This window comes from Chionomys nivalis, chromosome 3 (assembly GCF_950005125.1).
Source record: "Chionomys nivalis chromosome 3, mChiNiv1.1, whole genome shotgun sequence".
NCBI classification, from domain to species: Eukaryota; Metazoa; Chordata; class Mammalia; order Rodentia; family Cricetidae; genus Chionomys; species Chionomys nivalis.
In genome coordinates this window covers 58,350,291-58,376,399 of record NC_080088.1, presented here as the reverse complement: position 1 = coordinate 58,376,399, position 26,109 = coordinate 58,350,291, and the positions used below count along the sequence as shown (strand labels likewise).

At 37.0% G+C, this 26,109-nt stretch overlaps 1 protein-coding gene across 2 annotated transcripts in view; it reads right to left on the bottom strand.

The window, feature by feature from the left end:
* Positions 1–4,403: 4,403 nt before the first annotated feature.
* The window catches only part of Iqcb1 (IQ motif containing B1), a 59,875-nt gene continuing 38,169 nt past the window's right edge, over positions 4,404–26,109 (bottom strand). The window contains exons 13-16 of one of the 2 annotated variants that reach the window (XM_057766182.1): positions 24,547–24,678; positions 7,178–7,337; positions 5,780–5,936; positions 4,824–4,961 (exon numbers count right to left, since the gene is read on the bottom strand). In XM_057766182.1, coding sequence (XP_057622165.1) covers positions 5,791–5,936; positions 7,178–7,337; positions 24,547–24,678 — 438 coding nt within the window. In that variant the 3' untranslated portion in view covers positions 4,824–4,961; positions 5,780–5,790. Of the gene's footprint in view, positions 4,962–5,779; positions 5,937–7,177; positions 7,338–24,546; positions 24,679–26,109 lie in introns of both variants that reach the window. The other variant, XM_057766181.1, reaches the window with a different exon arrangement.

The following is a 26,109-nucleotide window of genomic DNA, read 5'->3' as shown; positions in this document are numbered from 1 at the left end:
AAGAAGATCCAAGAAGGCCGGGCAATGCCGAGAGGGTGGGTATTCTGCAAAGATCAGGTGTTTGCTCTGTAGTTTGGGAGTTCCGGTTTACGCTAATTTCTTAACTACTACTGTTCCTGCTAAAGACTATGGCCCAGGCGTTTGAGGAGATTTTGGACTAGGGGCACCAGCTGCTAGTATTGTGTTTTGTGTGAGAACCAACCCGGAGTAGAGCCTGAAACTTGGTTTAGTATGGTTTTTTAACTTTGTGATGAAAAAATAACCAGAGACACGGCTAGTGAAAGACAACAGCAATTTAGCAACAGTCGGACTACAACCTGACGTCACAAGGCATCCTTTGCTGGTATTGCTCAGGATGTGAGAATAAGACAGTGAAGAGTTGAAAAGTAAGTGGCGCTTAGAGATTTAAGGGCTCAGGCTCTGGGAAGAATCAGTGAGGAGCGCACAAGAGACAGGTGGCACTCATCAAGTGCTCCTTCCCCCTAAAAGGCCGGCCGGCGGCGGAGGATGCAGAAACCTAGCCAACTCCTAATGATTTCAGACATTCTTCGTAAGAATGTTACTATGAATTTATGGAATTTCATTATACACCAAGCACTCAGCTAGCCCACTGTATTTGCAATCTCATCCTAATGATCACACAATCTCAAGGCTCAAATAGTAGCTCGGTAAGACATCTCTTAGCTGCTTATTTAAAGTTGTATATTTACTATATATATTTGCCACCAAACATAACTAATTGCTTTATCACAGTTTATTATAAGAAATCCTGAGGATTTTGTCTCTTTTGATCTCAGTTGAATCTCCAGGTCCCAGAATAGTATACAGGGGGTACTAAATGTTCCTTGAAGCAATATTATGTGTGACTATCTTTAATTTAAATGCAATATAATAAACTTCAAAACACTGGTTTGTACAAGGTGTTTTGGGGAGGGTCAGAGCCAAGATAAGAGTTGAATTTTATCTCTTTGTTCACATACCTACATTTCGCCTAAGATCTTTCAGTTTTAAGATCTCTCCTTGCAGAAGTTATCTAGCAGGCATGGCCCCACCTACTCTTGGGTGGGTCCAGACTGGTCATTCCCAGAGAACTGCAGTGAATACAAAGGGAATGGAATGAGGAAATGCGGAGAGGTTGGGGCTGAGCTGAGCTCCTTAAAAGCTCCTTCAAACATCACTGAAGGATGGAAATGGTTTAAAACGCAACCCAACTGCAGCACACTGACTCTGAGAGATTGGCTGGGATGGCAAATGGTGACACTTGACTTTAATCCCAACAAGCCTTTAATCCCAACACTTGGGAGACAGGCAGGCAGATCTCTGATTCTGAAACCAGTTTGATTTACAAATGGAATTCCAGGCCAGTATGCACTTAGTCAGTCTGTGTCTCCATTGTCTCTCCCGAAAGCAAATTAGGAATTGCCACCAAATGGGAGTGAAGACTAGTGGGGGTAGGTTTCAGCACCATGTGTGGATTGACTGAGATATTTGACAAAGGTGATATGAATCAATAGGCAAGGAACATGTTGCCTAAATAATCTGGTGTTTCGTTTTATGCAAAGACATTTGAATATTATTCTGAAACTGAATAAGTTTTTATCACACAGGTGTCTCTCAGAGAGTGATCATTTTGGGTCCATGAGATGGTTTCATTGGAAAAGCTCTTGCCATACAAATGTGATGATCCAAGTTTGATCCCTGGAATCTATATAAAGGCAAAAGGAAAGAAACAAAAGTTGTCCTCTGACCTCCACATGTGTGGTGGAAGTCATATACACACATCATACACAATGATAATCATTATTTTAAAAAAGAATGACCATTTCCCCTAATTCAATATATAATGAGAAAAAGTTGAGGGCAAAAAAAAAAATATCCTCTACTGCAGCACACATGTAATATTGGAGAAAGAAGGCTGAGGAGGGAGGGGATTAAAGTGCAGGGGTGGAGATGTGTGTGGAGGAGAAATAATGAAGGCAGAAAAACTATGTGGAAAAGGGTATGGGAATGGAGATGTTAGGAAGGGGTTAGGAGACAGCTAACCAAAACAGATTTATGGAAAGCCTAATGGAAACTACTACTTTGTAAGCTAATTTTAAAATATAGTGGTTTTCTAAAATGGAGTTTGAACAGAGATGCTTTGTATGGGTGGACTATGCTCTTCACATCCTCATGGGTTCTTCAACAAATCCCAGTGCTAGGTCTGGGATTGCTAGCTCCATATGAGTTATTAGCCAAGAAGGGCTCAGAAACCCAGAAAATCCAAGCTACTGCAGTTGTGCTTGGTTGTCCACCAGAACTAGACGTTGAAACTGTATTGTAGAACATATACACTTTCATTACAGGACAGAGAAATCAATCTGGAACTGACCTGGAAAGTGGCTAAAGTATGCCTAAAGTTTCTGGGGGAGAAAAGTTATCATTGGTCTTAGCCTACAATGGATGTTGCATGCAACAATACTGGCCTGCCACATAAGGTGCTCAGTGGTGCAACAATGGGGGTGAACCTTATCTGGTTGGATATCAGGCAGGCTCTACAAAAGGGAATTCATGTCTGGTATTGTAAGTCTTGTCCAAAAGTCCTTAGCTGGGAAGATATAGACACTAGGAAGGAACATCTATTGTTTTGCTAAATGGACATGTTTCCACATTGACTTGTAAATATGTGTATACCCACTGATTAGTGATGTTTCTTTTTGCCATGAGCAAAGGTGAATGCAGAAATTTGTAACTAGTCAAAGAAATGAGAATAACGAACCATCAAGTGCTCAGCCTTGAAAAGGACATCAGTCTCACTCCCAACCACCATGGCTTAGAGAACAGCACAGAAGAGGAGACAGGAAGAATTTAAAAATTAGATGTGAAGAAGTGCCTTTAAAAGCTGCTTTCTGGACATGACATGGCTACTGCATATATGAATTAACTGGCAGCTACGGTAACTTGCATAACATCACTCAAGCTTGTCAACAGTCCAGGATGGATGGAGGAGCACATGAGGCCTCATTCCTAGCTAAATAGCTGCTTGCAGTTAATGCCTGTTGGGGAAGGGAGTCAATATTTTTCAGGGATGTCACCATTAGTATTACACGATTCAGTAAACACAGTCTCTCACCCATGCACATAAGGCAACCCTAATTAAACTCAGTGGTTTTGTTGTTTTTTTAAAGACAGCTGGGGGTCACTGGAGAGTTTTTAGAGGGTCTGGGAGGGGGATAAAAAGGTGAGGGTGTTCATGATCAAAATGCATTGCATAATGTAGGAATGAAAAGAATAAAGTTTTTAAAAGACAGCCTCTTCTGATTTACTCTTACTCTATTCCGTTTCCCCTTGACAGTTATTTTCTCAAAGCCCCCCTTCATCTTCTTTTTGCCAAATACAGACATCCCAAAACTTTCCTATGGCATTGTCATCCAGATGTATTTCTAGATGTATCTTCAACTTAAAACTTATTCAAATATTTGTCAAATATATAATTTGCATGTAAATATATCACATATATGTATGCCACATATACCACAAGTATAATCTATATCAATGAGTCATATGATCTTATAGATTAGAAAAAGTGGCCAACTAAAGGTTATTTTATTGAAAAACAGCGTAAGAGGTTGGAGACAGTTGAGTTGTTAAGAGCACTTGCTCTTGCAGAGGATCCAAGTCAGATTCTGAATATCACTGTCTGGTGTCTCACAGCCCCCTGTAACTTGAACTCTGGTGGAATCTGACACTATTTTCTGGATGTTTCACACACTGACCTCCACTCTCATACAAAAAAAAAAAAAAAAAAGGAAAAAGAAAGAAAAAGGAAACCAAACCAAACAAAACCCAGTAACTGAACTTATTTTCCATTGTAACTTCTAAAAGGAAATATAGCTAAGCATGGTGGCATGTCTCTAGTCCCAGTATGGGAAGGCAGACGCAGGTAGAACTCTGTGAGTATAGGCCAGCCTGGTCTTGTGAATTAAGGGCTAGCTAGAGCTACATAGTGAGATCCAGCTTTAAAAAATGCTTTATTTAGGGGGGGACTAGAGAGACACTCAGTGATTGACTGGCTGCTCTTCCAAAGGACCCAGTTTTAGTTCACAACATCCACATGACAGCTCACAACTTTTTCTAACTCTGGTTCCAAGGAATCCAGTACCCTCACACAGACACACATGCTGATAAAACACTGATGCACATAAAAATAATTTTAAAATACATTATTTTTACTACAATATATAAACTATAACCTACTGTTTTCCTCTGATGCTTCTCTGTTTTTTCAGATAATGAAATGTCCTTTAACTAGTTACCATTTTCTAAATTTTGTCAAGGTAAAAAATATAACGGTAGTAATAATAATAATGGAAATTCTAAATAACAAACGTGAATAATTGAAGTAATCCTGACAGGTTTTTCAGAAACACAATATTTATTTAAAAAAAAAAAAAGCCAACCTTTAGTTAGAAAACAGAAACGAAAGAAATTTCATATTTCATGTCAACAACAGAATTTCACACTGAGTTCTGTCCCACAATAAAGCCCACAAATCTGTTTGGGAATAGACAGAGACAGGGTATACACAAAGGGGAAAGAACTTGGACAGAGGTAGCCAATGCTGTTTGTTGCTTCCAAGTGTTACATGAAGAACATCCTCTGGAAAGCCACTGGTAGCTCTACCAGCATGCCAGAGGCAAAACTAGCAATCTCTTAAAATGTAAGATTGCTGGCTTTCACAGTTATCCTCTTCTAGGGGGGTTTTGTTCCACCAATAAATAGAGTTCCTAATTCTATATTAAGATCATCCTTTGGAACATCAATCTCATCGCCTGGTTCTTCTCCCAGCTTCTTCCACCAAGGTGCTTGTATGTGCTTCAGGGTGGTGAGATGGGCCTGTTTGGCCTTGGCTGCCACGGGCCTAGATCTACTTAGGAAGTGCTCAGGTTCCTTTCCTTCTGCCTCCTTCAGACTTGGTGCCTCTACAGCAAACAGAAAGTAAATAGTTAGTAGAAGTGTGCCAGGCAAACACAACCTAGAAATAGCAGAGCTGGGGCCTATTTACAGTCAGGAACAGGACAGGGTTTCAACTCTGAATGTGTTGTCACTGTTAACTATGAAGGAAGGTGTCTAGCCAAAAGTTGCAGTTGTGAGTGGCAGCAACAACCCCAAACCCTTGGCAACTTCCAGGCTTAAAACAAAAGAATAAAAGAATAAATTTTGTGCCGGGCGGTGGTGGCGCACGCCTTTAATCCCAGCACTCGGGAGGCAGAGGCAGGTGAATCTCTGTGAGTTCGAGACCAGCCTGGTCTACAAGAGCTAGTTCCAGGACAGGCTCCAAAACCACAGAGAAACCCTGTCTCGAAAAACCAAAAAAAAAAAAAAAAAAAAAAAAAAGAATAAATTTTGTTAGCTAAAGATGGAAACTTTAGAAAGGCATGTTATTAAAAGTTATAAATGTTCTATAAGTGCGCTGTACCGTAACTACTATCATTGTCTTCTTCTAAAATGTGGAAAAATTAAAAGAAGGCTTTGGGAACTACAGCACAGAATGTGGCTAGTAGGACACAACATCTTTGAAATTAGTAATTTTGATGGAGCTGAAATATCCGAGTTGATAAACAAGCACAAACAGAAACTACAGAGTACATATCACTGAAAACTGGGATGATGTAAGATTTTCTGAGTGCTGGGATAAAGACTATTTGTGTGTGGCATTGTCCTTGTACAGATTTTGGATGTCACATCTCTTGCATGGGTTATTCCTTCTATAAAACAGAAGGAAGGAAGCAGAGCATACTCATCAACTGTTCAATATTGGTGCTGATCTGAGCCATCAGAGCTTCTCTGTGCTGCTGGGCTCTTTCTTCTATGGCCCTTCCCATAAAATAGTGTTGAAGTCGTTCTTGTGCTTGTGCGTGGAGCTCTCTGCTGGCCACTTCTGACATCTGAGAGTCCTGAAAACACATGGCAGAAAACTTGTCATGAGGACAGATAGATCAAAATATGCTTTACCTAACCACAGAGCAGAGCTTCTAGAATTCATAGCAGTCTCTTGTTTTATCTATAGAATCTACTGCAAGTATTAGACTGCCTATAAATTAGTAGCTTTAGCTGGGTATAGTCATGTCTGTAATCTCCATGCAGAAGCAGAGGCATGTCAATCATGAGTTCAGGGCCATGGTGATACCTTGTCTCAAAAAAACCTAAAAGACAAATAAGCAAACAAACCAACCCATAACAGAAACAAAAATGTAGCCACCACACCAACCAGTCAGAATTTAAATAACAACTTCTCAAACCCTGATTTTATTTAACAATGTAGGTGGGCAAGTTTCTTTTTTAAAAAATTAACTTATTTTCTCTTGGAGTTATATATAGGAGTGTTGAGTCTGTATGTAAGCATGTGCACCATGTGTATATGCTGTGCCCTCAGAGGTTAGAAGAGGGTGTTAAGATCACCCTGAAACTGGATTTATAGAGGGTTGTGGGTCTCCAAGTTGGTGCTAGGAAATGAACCTGGAGTCTGCAAGAGAAACAAGGGTTCTAAACCACTGCGCTCTCTCTCTAGGCCCCAAGTTTCTCTTTGGTGTGTTTCCAAGCATCATTTCTACAAAGACATTGATAATAGGAGACAATAATGATAAGTACATTATATGGAAGAGGAACAAAGCCAATTCCTTTTGTTTTGAATCCCATTTGAAATACTATTTTACTTCTTATCCATCCCTACTCTAAATGCATCTATACCACAGTGTTATAACTGGTCCTGATTTCACAGAAATCTGCTAAAAGAACCTATCCTTTAGATTACTCAGATGACTTTTTTTTTTTTTTTTTTTTTTTGGTTTTTCGAGACAGGGTTTCTCTGTGGTTTTGGAGCCTGTCCTGGAACTAGCTCTTGTAGACCAGGCTGGTCTCGAACTCACAGAGATCCGCCTGCCTCTGCCTCCCAAGTGCTGGGATTAAAGGCGTGCGCCACCACCTCCCGGCCTTATTCAGATGATTTAAGGGGAAATTAGTGACAATCTGAATAAGAATGAAGCAATCCTAGTCTAACAGCTGATAAAATTTCTGATACCACAACTTTCTCAAATATTTATGTAGTCCTGTTCCAGTTGGGAACCTACCTTTCAGTTACAAATCTTATCAAAGTGCACTAAAATCTGTCCAAAGAAACATTTAAAATATAACAAACCAGGGGACTGGAGAGATGGCTCAGGGTTTAAGAGTACTGGCTGCTCTTCCAGAGGTCCTGACTTCAATTCCCAGCAACCACATGGTGGTTCACAACCATCTATAACGAGATCTGGTGCCCTCTTCTGGCATGCAGGCAGAACACTGTATACATTATATATCTTTAAAAAAAAAAAAAACTGGTGTATTTATCAGAATTACACTCATTTTTCCAGATCTGTGAGATCTACACTCATATTCGCCTGAATCAAAGTATTAGAAATATTGCATCTATGCTGAATTTAAATATATACAAACTTTTCTTGTCATTATTTCCTAAAAAGTATAGTCAAAGAACAATCTACACAGTCTTTACATTGTATTAGAGAGTGTAAGTAACTAGAAGTGGTTAAGAGTATGCACAAGGATATGCAGAGATTATATGGAAGAATTAACCATTTGATAAAAGGAGGTTTAACAATAGTTCTTAAGAGGATACTGTAGAACTACTAACTATAGTGGTATATTATTTGTGTTTTAATAAATAAATGTAAATGGAGACTGCTCTTTCATTCTCAGCCACCCAGACCCAAATAATCACAAGAAACTATATTAATTACAACACTGCTTGGCTATTAGTTCAGGCTTCTTATTACCTAACTCTTACATCTTAACTTAATCCATTTCTATTAATCTGTGTATCACCATGAGGCTGTGGCTTACTGGTAAAGTCCAAAATTTGTCTCCTTTGGTAGCTACACGGCATCTCCTTGACTCCACCTACTATCTCTCTATAGCCCTTCTATATTTTGCCTTGACATAGGCCAAAGTAGCTTCTTTATTAATCAATATTAATAAAACATATTCACAACATACAGAGGGGAACCCCTCATCATCTCCCCTTTTCTGTCTAAATAAAAAGGAAGGTTTTGTCTTCAACAGAGCAAAATTATATATAACAAAACAGGTGTCAAGCAAGAATTACAGTTACAATATATTTTGTGAGTCTAAAGTTTCACATAATTTATCTTTTATCCTAACTAAGGAAAACTGTAACTATTTAGTCTTCAATTCTATCAAAGACCCCAGAAGGATATAGTATTACCTAAGTAAACAGGAAGCACATTGTAAGCAACTTCCCAAACTCTAGAATTGACAGACATCGTGCTGCCTGGACAGTCATTCAAAGTTCTTCTGTAATGCATCCATCTTTTGCCTACAAGCCCATAGTATCCAGCACACTTTTCCATGAAGCAGGAAATTTGAAGATCTGTCCTGCCTTGTAATGGTGTGAAGCAGGAACCCTGAATTCCATCTTTCAGGAATTTCAGTAGTTACTTCTCTGTGGGTCCTACATGTCCAGTTCATACGACATACCATCAAGCAGTCCAGGTAAGAACAGTTTCTTGCTCCAAATGCCTAGCCTTGTCACATAGAAGGCAAACTTCAAAATGAGTTTCTTTAATGCCCATCAACTTCTCTGAAGTAATTGGTGCTGTCAGAAGCAGACATGTCTCACTGTCAAGAAAAGTCTAAATTCTTACATTTTAAATGCCATATTCTGTAGGTCTTTGAAGTGCTGAAGATTATTTAACTGAAATATATCTCTGTATATCTAGAAAACCTAGCTAAATATGACTACAAGTTTGACTATTATAAATGACTATTAATCTGTAATTTTAAGCGTAGATATTGTATTTTTTAAAGAGCTGTATAAACATAATACCTTAAATGAGAGCAGAAATAAATATATACACACAGAGTATAACAAAATCAACCTTAAATTTGTATCAAAAGACCAATGCAATATCCATGCCAATGCAAATTATTCATCTCTATATCATATCCTCCTTATTTCATTTTTAGAAACTGATCATTAATCATTTATAACCAACCCTTTTAAAATGAAAATAAACATTTATAAACAATCGTTTTGGGATTTGGATGCTGTTTCCTCAAACTGCTTTCTGCTGTTTGTTGGCCCAAGTATTTTTGGGGGTTCACTGAGACCTATCTGGGGGTCTTGTTCCAGCAAACCACATTAGCCTGAAAGGAATTCATAGGTTCTTCTGTGGAAACAAAAACAGAACCTCTTTTCCAAAGGAAAATTTTGAAGTCAAGATACCTTTATGTTGGTTTATCCTAACAGCCCCCAGAATCAAATGTCTCTCTGAAGTCAAAAAATTCAAAGAAAACACGATAATATACCTAATCCAGACTTTGTGGATATTCCATCTTTATGTGACTTTTTAAAAATTAATTTTACTCCTTTAATCTATGTCTGTCTGTACTCTTTTATATTACTTTTACTGTCTCTTTAAGACTTTGTTTAATTTTTTTAAACTATTTACTTCTTTTTATAACTGTCTATACTTTTTCTTCTCTCTCCCAAACCTACTTAATTTTTAAAAACACACTGTGTCTCATTTAGCGGTCTTTTATATCTGATTTTGGTTATCTGTAATCATTTTCTGAAAGGAGTGCTTTTTTCTTAATGCTAAGTGGGCGTGGCTAGGATCAACTCTGCGGGCCTGCCTGTTTGTTCCATCCAATTCACTGCCTCTGCAAGCCATGCTCACCACCCTAGTTCCATGGACATAGTGGGCCTATGTTGTTATTAATCAATCTGTAGCACTCTGCTCAGAAACCCCATTTAAGTACAGGGCCTCCCAAAATAGCCAGAGTTCGTGTTGTCAGCACAAACCAAAAATTCGACTCTTAAAGGAGCCCCACAGTTTTTGCTGCTAATGCTGAGTCAGGAAGCCTTCTCTTAAAAGGAGCTGTACCTCTGTTCACTGCCAGCAAATAGAGCCTATTTGAAAAAATAAATGTGGTTACCAAGAAGATCCAATTGACTTCCGTTTTGTGTGTCTAGAAGTCCCCACCCCCCTTTTAAAAGTTTTTTTTTTTTTTTTTTTTTTAGTCTTATGTAGATCCATGCTGGTAAGGGTCTGGCATCTGTATACATCGGCAGCTACATGGCGTCTCAAGGACTCTGCGTACTATCTCTCTGTATCTCTTCCAGCCTGGCTATATTCTGCCCTATCATTGGCCGAATTAGCTTCTTTAGTAACAAATGGTAATAAAACATTCACAGCATACAGTGAGAGGGGAGTCCCACATCAAATAAAGCTTGCCTAAAGATCAGTGCAAAGCATCCACTCTAGTCAGTCATACAGGCCAGGCAGTGGTAGTACACACCTTTAATCCCAGTAGCCACATTAGATAGCCAGGCAGTGGTGGTGTATGCCTTTATCCTAGCACTAGAGAGGAATATAAGATGGGAGGAGACAGGTCTCAGTCTCAGTCTCGATCTGAGGATTCATGGAGGCAAGATTACCTATTTTAAGTCTATGGTGGAGGTAAGAGTCAGTGGCTGGCTGCTTTGCTTTTCTGATCTTCAGGCTGAACTCCAATATCTGTCTTTGGTTTTTATTATTTGTGCTCCATTTATCACCCAATGTTTGGAGTACAAATTCATGAAAAAGCCATTTGCCTGTGGCTTTACAGTCACTGGCAAAAACCAGAGCAACACACAGCTGGTGTCACTGCCCTACCAGCTAGGACTTCTTTTTTCTCTCCTGGCAGGTTCTCCCTGAACCCCCTTTTCGGGCTGCTGCCAAACTAGGTAGCTGCCTTAAAATCCAGTCAGGCCTGTTCTACGCAGTAGCAATAAGCCTCACATCTTCATCAATATCATGGGAGGATTTAGTAAGACAATTGGGAATTTTATTATTATTATTTTTTTATTTTTTCGAGGCAGGGTTTCTCTGTAGCTTTGGAGTATGTCCTGGAGTTCTTGTAGACCAATCTGGCCTCAAACTCACAGATATCTGCCTGCCTCTGCCTCCCTAGTGCTAGGATTAAAGGCGTGTGACACCACTGCCTGGCTAACTGGAAATTCTTAAAGAGAGAAATTAGTTAGGAATTTTTCCCACATTAAAAAAAAAGGGAAACATCATTACATTGGAGGGATTTCTCTGTATGATAATACACTGCACAGTATGAAAATGAAATGACTGTATGAGAGGCTATGGGATTAAGATGGGATTTATGTAATTGTAAATATTATCAGCTTTACCATTTTTCTTCTATCACTAAAAAAGTTGATTAATCTGAGTGCTAAGATACAGGTCTTAGAAAAACTTAAATACATCACAGACAAAGGAATTTAATGAAGAACCAATTTCAGTGTAGCATTACAAGAATAGAGAGAACAGAGTAAAGTTTTTAAACAACCAACCTTAATATATACACCATACAGGAATTGCCAAATGATATGGGAAGAGCTGAATGGACTCCTGTGCTAATGTTAGATTTAAGGAGATTCAAGAAGCAATAATCTCATATGGCATGTATTCATCTTTTATGAAGCAAATGTTAAACTTGTGGTCAGTTTATAATAGAATTATCCCTAATGACTGGAAAGAGTTGGTTAAAGCTGTTTAGCCTGGTCCACAATTACAATGAGTAGCTGGTTCAGAGAATAAGCTAAGTCTATTGAAAATGGAGTAAAGTAAGAGGTATGGAAATCTCCCAAGATCAAATTCTTGGAGAAGAAAATTATGCTTCTCTAGAAAGGCAATCTCTATATTGTGGTTAAATCCTGGCTTTATGCTGTGCAGCAGTTTTGAGTGCTTGGGACAGAATTGAAGGAGTAGGAAAGAAGATTGAATCCAAAGTCATACAGGACCCAAAAGAAACCTTCATAGATGTCTTACAAAGATTGACATCAGTAGTAAATAGAATAATACCAAATTCAGAAGCTAGACAAACAACAATGAATCTCTGGCTTTTGAAAATGCTAATTCTCAATGCAAAAGCATAATCAGATTGTTAAAAGCACAGTCAACACCTTTAAGGAATGAATCCGAGATAAAATTAATATTGAATTTCATGACCATGATGATACTTGAATAGGAGAGGTGATTTCCAGAGGTTTGAGGAAAAAATAATTATGGCAAGAAAAGTCGCCTTAAGAGGGATTGTAAACAGGGCATTCTTAGAAACAATGTTCTTTCTAAGCCTAATCTATTCAGAATGTCCCTCCATTCTGGATTATGCAGAAGGTGTGGTAAGAGCAGGCATTGGACTAATGAACATAGATCAATAAGAGATATTCAAGGTAATCCTTTGCTGTTGGTGGAAACTCTGTGAGGGGCCTCTTGCAGGCTATTATGCCAAATCTGGTCCAGTCATTTCCTGCCATTGTAGAGGAAACTCCTTTGTAGAGCAATTAAAGAAACTAATGCCTATTGTGAGAAACTATACTGCTCTGGATAATAAAAGAGTTAAAGAGCAAAAAATTTAGGAGAAACCATAAAGCAGGTATTTTGGCAAACTTCTATAAATGAACAAAGACTAAAATTAAAAATACAAATAAATGACATCACTGAAGGTCTGGTAGACACAGGTGTGAATGCAACAATAATATCATCAGAATCTTGGCATCCCAATTGGCCTCTTCAGGATGTAAATGTTCAGTTCTAGGGATCAGAACTTTATTTCAAGTAAAGTAGAGCACAAGATGGGTTGAATGGGACCAGAAGGACAGAGAGGAATATTAAAATCATGTGTGGCTAACATAGCAACAAATTTGTGGGGACATGATTTGTTACAGCAATGGCATACTCAGATTAACATTCCCCAATCTTAGAAAAAACAAAAATTAACATATGTTTCTGGGAAAAATAATAGAAGGTATTAAAGGGAATAGCAACTGACAATTCAGATTGTACAAGAACAGTGCTGGTCTTCCAAAGGTACCAACAGCTTTACCTTTAAAATGGTCGACAGACAAACCTATATGGTTTGCACAATGGCCTTTAACAACAGAGAAGCTGCAAGCTTTAGAACAGCTGGTACAGGAGCAGCTACATGATCAGCATATTGAAGAATCAACCAGCCCTTGGAATTTTCCTGAATTTGTTATTTAAAAAAAATCTGGAAAATGGAGAATGGTAACCGATCTAAGATCTGTTAATAAGGTGATTCAGCCAATAGGCTTTCTGCATTCTGGCATTCCTTTGCCTTCTCTATTACTGAAAGGATGGCCTCTTATAGTTATTGATTTAAAAGATTGTTTCCTCACTATACATTTACAAGAAAAAAACAGAAAAAAATTTGTATTCACAATGCCTGCTAAGAGTTATCAATGGAAGATTCACCCACAGGAAATATTAAGTAGCCCTACCCTTTCCCAATATTCTGTAAGTCAGTCATTGGAAATGATATGTAAGTAATTTCCCTGAATATAGTTTACCATTACATGGATAATATTTATTATCTGATTCAAATGTATATACTTTAGAAACAATGTTTGAAGAAGTAAAGAAAATTTTGCCTTGTTGGGGATTACAAATTGCTCCTGAAAAAATACAAAGAGATTATATTAATTATTTAGGTTATAAAATAGGTTTATAAAAAATTAGACCCCAAAGGTGCACATTAGGAAAGATTGATGGCATACTCTTAATGACTTCCAAAGATTTCTAGGAGACATTTCCCTTCTATGGCACAATATTGGGATAAAACCTGATAACCTGAATAAGTTAAACAAAACCTTAGCTTGTGATAAGGGCTTAAACAGACCCATGGAATTATCAGATGAAACAGAGAATTGGCTTTGACTGAAGAAAAATTACAGAAGGCACATGTGGATCATGTAGATCTGAGTCTTAACTGCATTTTGGTCACATTACCCACCTAACATTCCCCAACAATAATTTTAATGTAGAGAGAAGATATTATCTTAGAATGAAGCTTTTACCACATAAACTGAGTATAAAATTAAAAATTTATGTAGAAAAGGTCTCAGTTAATTCTCAGAGAATTGAGACTTACTTCATCAATTAGCAGGAAAAGATTCAGCAGAATTTATAGTACCTTTTAATGATGAAATTGACAAATCATTGGAAGAAAATAATCCCTGGCAAAGAGCTTGTAGTAAATTTTTGGGAGAGACTAACAACTATCCCAAAAGCAAGAGAATTATAAACTTATAAAGAGAACTAACTGGATACTTCCTTGCATTGCATGGGACACACCAATAACTGGAGCCCTTACATTCTACACTAATGCAAATAAATCAATAAAGGCAAGTTACAAATTAGAAAATTTAAGTAAAGTGGAACAAAGCTCTTATAATTCTGTCCAAAAGTCAGACTTATAAACTAATCTCATGGTACTAAGGGATTTAAAAAAACCCTATCAATCTAGTTACCGATCTGTGATTTGCAGAAAGAGCTGTTTAATATATTGAAACTAATGATTTATACCAGATGATGCAGAATTGACTTTATTATTTATTCAGTTAGAAGATAAGATCAGGAATAGGAATCATCCCATATACATAACACATATCAGATCCCATATGGGTCTGCCAGGTCCTCTAGCACAAGATAATGCAGAAATCAATCAATTATTAATCAGAAATGTGCTGAGGGCCTCAGAATTTCATTTAAAAAAATCATATCAATATCAATGGTGTAAAAGAAGACTTTTCCATCACATGGCAACAAGCCAAGGAAATTATAAGGAAATGTCCTGCGTGTTCTTTATACAATCAAATGTCACTACTTGCAGAAAGTAACCCAAAGGGTACTCAAAGGGATGAAATGTGGCAGATGAATGTGTTCCATTTTATAGAATTTGGAAAACTAAAATATGTACACCACATCATTGATACCTATTCAGGTTTTTAATGGGCAACTGCTTTGAATTTGGAAAAGATTGATTCAGTAATCACACATTTGCTAGAAGTTATGGCTGCCATGGGTATACCTGTACAAATAAAGACAGATAATGTTCCAACATATGTCTCTAAGAGGATGAAATGGTTTTTTTGCTTATTATAATATAAATCATATTATAGGTACATCACACAATCCTACAGGGTAGGCAGTTATAGAAAGATCACATCAAACTCTAAAGGATATGTTAAATAAACAGAAAGAAATGATAAATGCCCCCAGAAACAGATGTATAATATTTTATTAATTTTGAATTTTCTAAATGCAAATGAGAAAGGAACAACAGCTGTGGAGAGATATTATATTGGACAGTAGAAAATAACTACAGAAGTAAATTAGCTGCTATACTTTAAAGATTTACTGATCTCAGAATGTAAAACAGGACATGTGTTATGTTGGGGAAGGGGTTTTGCTTTTGTTTCCACAGGAGAAGAAAAGCTATGGACACCGTCAAAATTGATAAAGATTCACTTTGAACAAGAGACACCTCTTAATTAAAAGAGATGATAATTCATTAAGCAATATGTCTGTTTAATCTAAACTAACCTATAAAACTAACAAATGATTTTCATTTGATCAGATATAACTTGCCAAAAGAGAATTTCCCCAAAATTAGGGCAGTGGAAGAGTTTTGTTTCTGTCTTTACAGGAGAATAAAGGTATCCAGCTAAGGAAACTGAAGACCACTGTACAAATGAGACATTTGGGAAAAAGGGCAAATCATCCAAAAAAAAAATCTTGAGAAAAAGAGCAAATTGGCCTATTGGTATATCACATTTTCAATAGGAGAAAATTTCATATATCTTCCCAATTATTCTACTGTTCTCTACAGACATATAATCCAAATAGTCTTTTTGTAGTTCCAGTATAATTAAAAATCAAAGCTAACTTTGGAGTTGGAATGTGGCTCTCTCCTTCTCTAAACCCAAGCATGCTTATTAAAGTAAAATCCGAAATCTGTCTCTTGTTAGAAGAGCCACCTGATATAAGACATAAAAAGTGCAAATATTTAAGGACTATTTTATTGACACTAATCTTATAATCCTTTGGTTTTATACTGACTCTTTAACAGTTTTTTTAAGATATAAATTTTATAATACATACACACATATATTCTAAATATTTGTCATGACATTAATGGTCATATAGAGTACTAACTAATTTTTTTTTAAAAAAAAAGGTTTCATCTACCTTCCTGTCCATGATTTTGGGTTTGAGTCTTTATCAGTTTCTGCAGTGAACCATGAGCATGCCTAACAGCAACCTTTGAAGTCTCCAAAAGGAGGATGCAGCCCCATAATGATGATTCTCCAGGACTATGATATCACCACTAATCTGAAAAATACCACCTAAAGATGGGCTTTGAACTACAAACTTCTCAGAACAATTTTGAGGTGCCTAGCTGAAATGAACCCAGTCTTACAGACCACTCTAGTGAGGACTTCAGACAAGCCCTGCCCTTTCCCATTACAAAGAGACTGTACAACAAATGATACAGCTATCTCTCCCAGAACTTAACAAATGACCTAAATTTTTCTTTTCAGGATTCCCCTAAAGATGTCATTACCCCCCAGGAAGTAAACTTAAGAACAGAAAGCTAACATTTCCAAGAGGTAGGGTTGCGGTTTTGACCTTTCTTTGGGCTAAGGGTATCTGTCATTGTTTATGGGGATTGGTTACACGTTGATATTAGTAATAGAGAGGAAAAAAGCTAAACAAAGAAAATTAGATTCAAGGTTCTTGTTCTGAAAAGAACAAAAGAGGATATAGATACGATAGGATAAAAAGGGTAGATAAACTTAATCTATTTTGAAAAAAAGGGAAGATACAAATATAATATAAAAAGGTATATATCTATTTGGAAAAAAGGAGGATACAAATATAATATCAAAAGGTATATTACTGAATATACTTTTAAAAAGCAACTATTAGTTTGAAATGTTTTATATTAGATTAGATTTTTGTATATTGTATATAAAGTTTATATATTGATACAAATTTGAGATTTATTTCATTAGGATATACTGTACATACATTTCTACTCTTGTTCAAGATATTGTACCTATACAACTCATTTAACAATATAATGCAAATTTCTAGCCCTTGAAAATTATTATTGCCAACTGTTTAGCATAACAAAGAAATGCAGGTTAATAGTTAATCATCTATTATAATCGAACTTATAGTCTCATTAGGTATGTTTTCAAGATTAAACAAAAATATATTTTGGATAGACAGGTCATCTTCAAATAACTCAGAGGTCTATAGAATATGACATTTAATTTAATTTAATAACATAGATTCTTTTTTAATGACAATAAGATATGTCTTTTTCTGGTAGCAATAATCAGCTTCAGAGAAGATAATGGGCACAGAAGAAACTCCACATGGACTTTACTTTCTTTGTGGTATAAGTAACCCACTGGGCAAGGAAATGCCCCTGCCTCGACTGCTGACAGTATGCTGTCCTAATTAGATAAGCAGGCCACAAAAGAAAGTGACTGACAAACATTGTCAAGACAAGGAAAAACAGTCCTTCAGAATATCCTGCTTTAAAGAAAAATCTGTTGGATATTCTATGGACTGGAGGATGAAGATAGATACCCCAATGTTGCAGAACAACTTGGAGTGACTGTCCAGGCAGCCGGCTGTTTCTGTCATTTCTTACATTTTTTGGAAGCTGCTTGCTCACATGTTCTGCTTACTCAGTTAATATTTCCTGATGTAGGTGTTGCTTTCTATGTGTTGCTTTCATTGGTTAATTAATAGAGAAACTGCCTTGGCCTTTGACAGGCCAGCCCTTAGGTGGGTGGAGTAGACAGAGCAGAATGCTGGGAAAAAGGGAAGTGAGGCAGTTGTGATGAAGCTCTGACCCAAGATGGACATAGGATAGAATCTTCCCAGTAAGCCACCACCTCGTGGTGCTACACACATTAATAGAAATGGGTTAATCAAGATGTGAGAGTTAGCCAGTAAGAGGCTAGAGCTAATGGGCCAGGCAGTGTTTAAAAGAATACAATTTGTGTGTTGTTATTTCGGGGGCTAAGCTAGCTATGTGGGAGCTAGGTGGGACGAAAAGCAGGCCGGCCCGCAACACTCACTACAATTTCCTTTTTGGGTCTCTGAGGGAGTTTAAGGTTAGATAGTTATAGTTTTCCTCGTTTACCAGACACAGAAAGCAAGTTATGATAGAAAGTAAATTAGGTACAAGACTTTGAACTCACCAAGATAGGATAGATATGGAATATTTTCTCTAAATTTGTCAAATGCAAATGGACTAGACATTGTTGATGTATTTATTGCCTGTATATATTGTATAGCTATTGTACTTATTGTATATAGTTTTTCTTTTATTAGTTATATCCTTTTATATTATTTTAGACAAAAAAGGAAATATAGTGGTACATTGTTTTAATAAACAAAGCTTGCCTGAAGATCAGTGCAGAGTACCCACACTAGCCAGCCATATAGGTCAGGCAATGGTAGCACATACCTTTAATCCTAGCAGCCATACCAGTTAATCATAAAGGCTTGGCAGTGGTGGTGCATGCCTTTAATCCCAGCAGTAGAGAGGAACATAAGATGGGAGGAGACAACCTCATACACAAGTCTCAATTTGAGGATTCATGGAGGCAGGATCGCCCATTTTTGGTCTAAGAGCCAGTGGTTGGCTGCTTCCCTTTTCTGATCTTCAGGTTGAACCCCAATATCTGTCTCTGGGTTTTTAATATTCATGCTAAAACTAACTGCTCACAAGTTTGTTTTTTTTTTCAAGGAGGTCAAAAAGCTAAAAATAAGAGCTCAAACTGTATAATAGAAGACAAAGTAAAATTCATAAAAATGAAGATTTTTGGTGTATCAAAGAACACTATTCTACTGAATAGAAAAAAAATTCCAAATCATTTATCAGAAAAGGATCATCATACAGAGAACTCAAACAGCTTATCAACAAAAAAGAAAACTAATTTGACATGGCAAATGTTGGAGCTACGAGCTGTGTTCCTGCCGCCCAGCTCCCAGCCACTGGCTAGCTTTGCCCGAAATAATTACACAGAAACTGTATTCATTTAAACACTGCCTGGCCCATTAGCTCTAGCCTCTTATTGGCTAATTCTTACATCTTGATTACCCATTTCTATTAATGTGTGTAGTACCCCAAGGTGCGCTTACCGGGAAGATTCTAGCATACGTCCATCCTGGGTCGGAGCTTCATCGTGTCTGCCCCCAGAGGAGAGCTATCGAGTCTGAGCTCACTTCCTCTTACTCCCAGCATTCTGTTCTGTTTACTCCGCCTACCTAATTTTCTGTCCTATCAGGGCCAAGGCAGTTTCTTTATTTAACCAGTGACCTTCCTCCATCAGGCAAAAGTCTTGAATATGATTATGTAAATGTAAATAAATACATGACAATGTACTGAAAATCACTAATCATAATAGAAATGCAAATCTAAAATATAATGAAATAACAAGTCACATTTATTAGCTATATTTAAAACAACAACAAAAAACATGGGCTGGGGACAGAACTCAGTCAGTAGAGTGCTTGCCTCACATGCAGAGTTCCTGGGTTTAATCTCTAACACCACATAAAGCTATACAGTATAGCAGTGAATACCTGTAATCCCAGCACTTGGGAGGGGAAGGCAAGAGGACCAAAAGTTCAAGGTCATCCTCAAAGTTACACAATGAGCTCTACAGCAGTTTGGCCCTCATGAGATCCTGTCTCATGTCAAAAAGGCAAACCAAGAAATGCATCCCCCTCCAAAACAAAAACAAAATACACACACACACACACACACACACACACACACACACACACACACTATAAAACCCTTGAACACTATTCTATTGTTTAAGTAAAATATGTAGCACACCTACAATGGAATGCTATAAAAAAATTTTTTTTGAGACAGTTTCATTATATAGCTCAGTCAGGCCTCAAACTCCCAGAGATCTATCTACCTGTCTCTGCCTCCAGAATATGCCCAGTGGAATTTTATTCAAATTTTAAGAAAAAAATTCAGCATAAGCTACACCCTGAATAAGTTTTAAAGACACTATACTAAGTGAAATAAATTGTACACAAAGGATACTGCATGACTTTATATTAAGTACTTAATCAATTCACACACATGGATAGTTTTTAGGATTTAAGGAGGAAGTATGCTATTTAATTTTAAATTTAGAATTAAAAGAAGAAAAAATCTAATGATGAATGGTGCTAAAGGTGACACAACAAAGTAAATGTACTTCATGTCACTGGACATGTAACTATTGCTAAGATGGTTATTCTTCGGTTTTGTGGCTTTATTTTTGCAGTGCTGGATATATGCACTAGTTTTCATATGCTAGTATTTTATATGTTTTTAAAGATTTCTTTTTGTTTGTTCGTATGTGTGTGTGTGTACACACAAGTGTGTGGGTATCCATGGTGACTAGACAAGTATGTCAGTTCCACTGGAGCTGGAGTTCCTGGTAGTTGAGAGCTGCTCAATGTAGGTGTGAGGACCCTAATTCAGGTCCATTGAAGGAACAGTAAACACTTTTAACCTCTGAACTCTCTCCAGTCTGATACATACATTTAAGAACTATCAAATTATTTTTACATTCTTAAGAGAATCTGAGCAATCACATTTCTTCTATTAACTTGCCAACACTTAGTGATTTGATCTTTTAGATTCTAGCCATTCTAGACATTCAGTGTGGATTTCCTCACTGTGGTTTTAATTTGTATTCCCTTAAATGAGTGTTGATGCACTTTCTCCATGTTTGTTACTTGTATATTTTCTTTAAAAGATTTGTCTTTTCAAGTCTTCAGGTCACTTATAAATAGATTACATGTTTTCTTATTGAGTTTTAAAATCTCTTTCTATGGATTAGTATACAGATAAATGAACAGCAAAGACATTTCCCTAATCTCTGTTTTTCTTTCATTATCTTAACAGATCTATAGAGCACATGTTTTAAATTTTGATGACATTCATTAATTTTCTTCTTTTGACTCCTGGAGTAATTGAAAAATCACTGACTAATTCAATTTCACAATTTTTACCATATTTTCTTCTAGAAGTTTTATAGTTTTAGGTCATGTATTTAATTATTTTTAGGACACATCTTGGGTTAAACTTTGTACATGGTATGGAATTTGGATTGAAGTTCACTTTTCTATATAAAGATTTGCAACTGTGCTGTGGGATAATCATTTTGTTCATTGTAAAGATTTGCTATTAAGACTGAGTTAATAAAAAGCTGGTTGGTCAGTAACCAGGCAGGAATTATAGGCGGTACAACCAAACTAGGAAAATGATAGGAATAAGTGTGTCATCAGAAAAGAAGTCAACCAGGAAAACTCCCACCTACAAATGGTGCCCACAGTCCAGCATGGATCCAAAGGTCTAAAAATGCTTTACAAAAGGGTCTAAATACACAAAAACAGAGCCAGTTGCAGCTTCCTTGTCTCACAGTCTCACACCAGTGTCAAGGAAGAGATGCTACCTGCAAGATGGAAATGGCCACCAACTGCCATGATTTAAGTGACCTGGTGGGTTCTGCAGTCTCACACGTGGGTCACAGTACAGAGAGACTTTTCCAAGTTGCTGCCTGTGGGCTTGAGAGCTCTGCCAGCATGCTTCATGGTGGGTTAAGGTTTTTGCTCATGCAGACAGAAAATATTACAGATACACAGTAAAGACAGATTCAGATGAAATAAAACCTCTAAACAGGTTACAAAAGCTTGGGAGAGAAAGGAAAAAAGGTAGAAAAATTCCTTTAAAAAGAAATAGAGTAATAAAAAATATAATAAACCACATAAAGATAGAAAATACAGAGAGTTTGGATACTGTATGATATTGTGTTGTCTTTAAATTTTTTGGCTGCCACAAGACACCGATTATGAAAACTGCTAGATTCAACCAACCTATATATTTTGAAAACACCTTTACTTAACAATTTATGTCAAAAGATATGTTACTCTGGGAGAGAGATTATGCTTTTATTTCCACATGAATTGAGATTCTGTAGACTCATTCTGAGTTAAAGAAAATCAGGTTTGATCAAGGAAGACTGCTGAGAGCTGCAGGTAGCAATGGCTTAACTAGAGGCCACAAGAATATACAGCAGATGGCAATTGATATTTGACCCACCAGATGAGTAGTCCTCAGGTGGAGGAACCTCATTCAAGCAAGGCTTGCAGGGGCACAGACTCTAAAAACTGGCTACTCTGTCTATAATTTTTCTCCTATATATATACTCCATCTACTAGGCACACATGTAGATGGTCAGGAAGATGATTTCTACTTAATCTGTACAATTTTGATGAATAAAAATAATACTAAGATATTTTTCATATTCAGACTGACATATAAAAATTACAATGTTCTCAATTATAAGGACAGCCTTTTACATATTTAGCTGATTTTAGACTTCAGAGCAGTTTCAAAATAGACTTGATGTCCCTGCAAAATATGCACAAGGGCAAGTTCCCAGGTGTCTGTCTACTAAACCAAAGTCAGGTTGATAACACTAAGACATACCACCCTGCAGCAATTGATTTTCTGCATGTACTCCTGGCACTGGTTTATGATATAAGGCTCAAGGTTCAGTAACTGACTGTTTATTGCTAAGGTCCTAAATTTCAATGTCACTCTCCATCATGTCCCTTAGGCTATGTGCAGACATGCTGTGCCTCCCACCTGTACGGCCAAGCAATGCCGTGGTTATAGTCAATGTGACCTCCCTAGCCTGAAACTGTATGACTTATTACATGTTATTAGAATGGGCTGAACCGTGTATATGCAACTCATAATTGTCCAGAGTTTGGACAGCTGAAGAAGGTGAGTAGGTGAGTGAATGAATGAGTGAAGAATGTGTGTGTGTGTGTGTGTGTGTGTGTGTGAATAAAAAGATGATGTAGAAGAGAGATGTAGCTCTATGTAGAGAAATGTAGCAGAGTAGAGAGAAGAAATGTGTATAGGAGAGATATTTTTCAAGAGAGAGATTTTTCAAGAGGTAGAAAAAGAGGTTACAATCAGAAAGCATGTGATTTTTTATTCCCCTCAGATAGAAAAAGTTCAGTTCTTTCCTAAAGACCCTCAGACAGATAAGAACTTTTTTTAAGTTCTGTCATTCTTTTATGTTATTGTTGCCATGTATTTTACTTTTTAGTATGCTACAAAGACTATATTATAAATTATTACATTGTTCAAAACAAGAACCAGCAACTAAAACCAAAAGCTTATTTTAGAAAATTAGAAGTTTTCAGTGTGAGATGGCTCAGTGAGTAAAGGCTCCTGTCTACTGCCAAGCCTGATGATCTGAGTTTGATGTTAATAACCTAAATTGGCTTATGACCCCAGACAATAAACAAATAAAAAAAAAAGTTTAGTTAAAACACTAACATGACTATCCATTTAGCTATAACCTATATCTATTTTAGTCTTACAATAATAAAAATGAGTAGCTGGCATAAAGGTTAAACATCCCATAACACTGAGGGTATTAACTATGTAGTGCATATGACAAGAATCAGTGATATTTTATAAAGATTTAAACAATGAGGAAAATCTCTTATATAGGTAAGAGTAAATATTGCTATCCAATTTATTTTTTATCATTGCTCTGCTCTAGTGGTTACTAGGTTCACATATGGTCACAGATACGAATGTATTCTGCTTTTCATTTTGTGGAGGTCAGGCTCTGGAAGAATAAAATGATAAATGGTAGGATTACCTAAAAGTATTATATCAAACCTCTAACATTAGTCATCTAAAGTCTTTATATTGTAGAAATTTGTGTTTGTATAAGGAGGGGAGAGGAAAGGAGAAAGGGAAGAAAAAAAACATGCATTCAGATGCAAGCAGCACTATAGCACAATCCTAACAAAACAAAAGCAGTACTTTGATATACTAAGAATGGTTCATTCAAATAAGTATAAATTATCACTTTCTCCATAAAATTTGACAGTTTGGAAACATGGGAGACAAAAAAGTAGAGATGATCTGTGGACATACAGGCAATTAAAAATGACAGGAATACTGAGTTATTCTAAACAAAAAAGAGAAATGACCTTCAAAGATGTGCAGGTTTATAAGATCAGGAACTGATAGCGAAGAAGCAGGTAGCACTTGCTTTGTTACACTGTGCTCACACAAAGTCAGATATATGGGTGTTTTTGTTGGGGAAAAGGTGTCAGTAGCACTACAGTAATAAAATCAAAAAGGCAGGTCAACAAAGTTTACAACTTACTAGGTCTTGGAGGCTCATTAACAGACTAGTAAATACAAGTTCTTATACATGTGTTTGAGCATATGGAGGATAGGATGAATATTCGTTGATTGACAATACAGATTTGTATTAGAAGATTCAAAGCAGACAAGATTTTACTGTGCTCTTATAAAAGAAGCAACATACAAGTTTCATTGACAAAGTACAGGAAGTAACCCATTTTTAAGTTCAGTTTCCATTTACTATCAATTATACCTTTTGGTCCTGTAACTGTAAGAAGAGTTCAATTTCACTAGCTCTATGGAACTACCTTGCATCCAACAGTCAATATGCATACACATATATGGAACGCTGCTTTGGTGGTGAATAACATACAATAGATTAATGAAACATGTTTTTCAGCATAGAAACATACATACCGGATGTCTTCTGATATAGTCATCCACTTGTTGCTTCAGTTCAGCTCTGCGTTCATCGGTGAGTTCTTGGAGTCCATGCCAAGGGGCAAATAGTTTATTTTTCTTACGACACTTTGCTAGGAATTTAAGAACCTAGAGTGAGGTAGAGAGAAAAAGAGCTTGAGTTCTGGTTCCTTAATAGCTATCTTAACCTACAACCATTAAGACAGTAAGCAGCATTCTTCTATAACCTCTGCTCTAGTTTCTGCCTCTGAGTTCCTGCTATGACTTCCCTCCCTCAGTGACGTAACCTGAAAGTGTAAGATAAAATAAATCCCATTCTTCCTAAGTTGTTTTGGTCATGGTGTTTTATCATAGCAGTAGAAACACTAAGACACTATATGGAAAACATTAGTATTCCAAAATGTAGGCACTATGAACATGTTAATTATATTATTAAGTTTTCAAATCCTGGTAGTTATATATACTTAAGTGCATTTCAGTTTGGACTAGGCATGTGGCAAATGTTCTACAGCCACATGTGCTTACCTAGCTTGTGTACTGAACAACGAAGACCTCCCTACAGTGTATCTTAAAAAATGATTATTTTAAAATATGGTACAATGTGCCCTTTAATGGCCACTGTCCTGTTCAAACTACCTCTAGTACTTTTCCTTTTCTTTCCTCTGTTTCTTTCTTTTCCTTCTTTGAAAGTAATCCCTGTGGGAGATGGGGGGGGTGAGGGGGTTGGTGGCACAAGTCTTTAATTCCAGCACTCACAATGAAGGCAGGCAGATTTCTCTTGAGATTGAGGCCATCCTAGTCTACAGTGTGGGTTCCAGGACAGCCAAGGCTACACGGAAAAACCCTCTCTTGAAAAGCCAAAACTAATAATAATAGTAATAATAATGATAATCCTCTTAGTTCTGTTTCCATTTTGCTAACTTTAGTCCATTCTTTCTTTTTTTGTTTTTTTTTTTAATTGAAAATTTCCACCTCCTCCCCTCCTCCCACTTTCCTCCCCTCCCCCCACTCTCCCTTCCCCTCCCTCTCCAGTCCAAGGAGCAGTCAGGATAGGGAAACCCAAGGTCCTTCCTGCTCCCCCCAGGTCCAGGAAGGTGAGCATCCAAACTGCCTAGGCTCCCACAAAACCCGTCCAGGCAGTAGAATCAAAACCCAGTGCCAATGTCCTTGGTTTCTTTTGTTCTGATTTTAACAATTTTTATTCTTTTTTTTCTTTTTTAAATTGAGCAGGCATGAGGCAAATGTAATTAGTCTTTTTCCTTGGTTATTAGTGGAAAGTATGAAAGTCCCAAACAATTTTGCCATAAGCATCACTACTTCTCTAGGGAATGCACATGAGCTAGATTATCTCAGAGAGTCTTTTACAAAATACTAGATTCATTTAAATCAAGCAAGTTAGTACATCAACTCTATCAGGGTCCACCTAATTGTATGGCTGGGAGGAGTTTGAAAAGAAGGGGCAACTATGAAGTAGAAGCATCACAAAGAAGGCAAATTTCTTTCAAAAGAAGCATCTCCAACCTGGTCATAAATGGGCTACCCTTAGCTCAGGGTAAATAT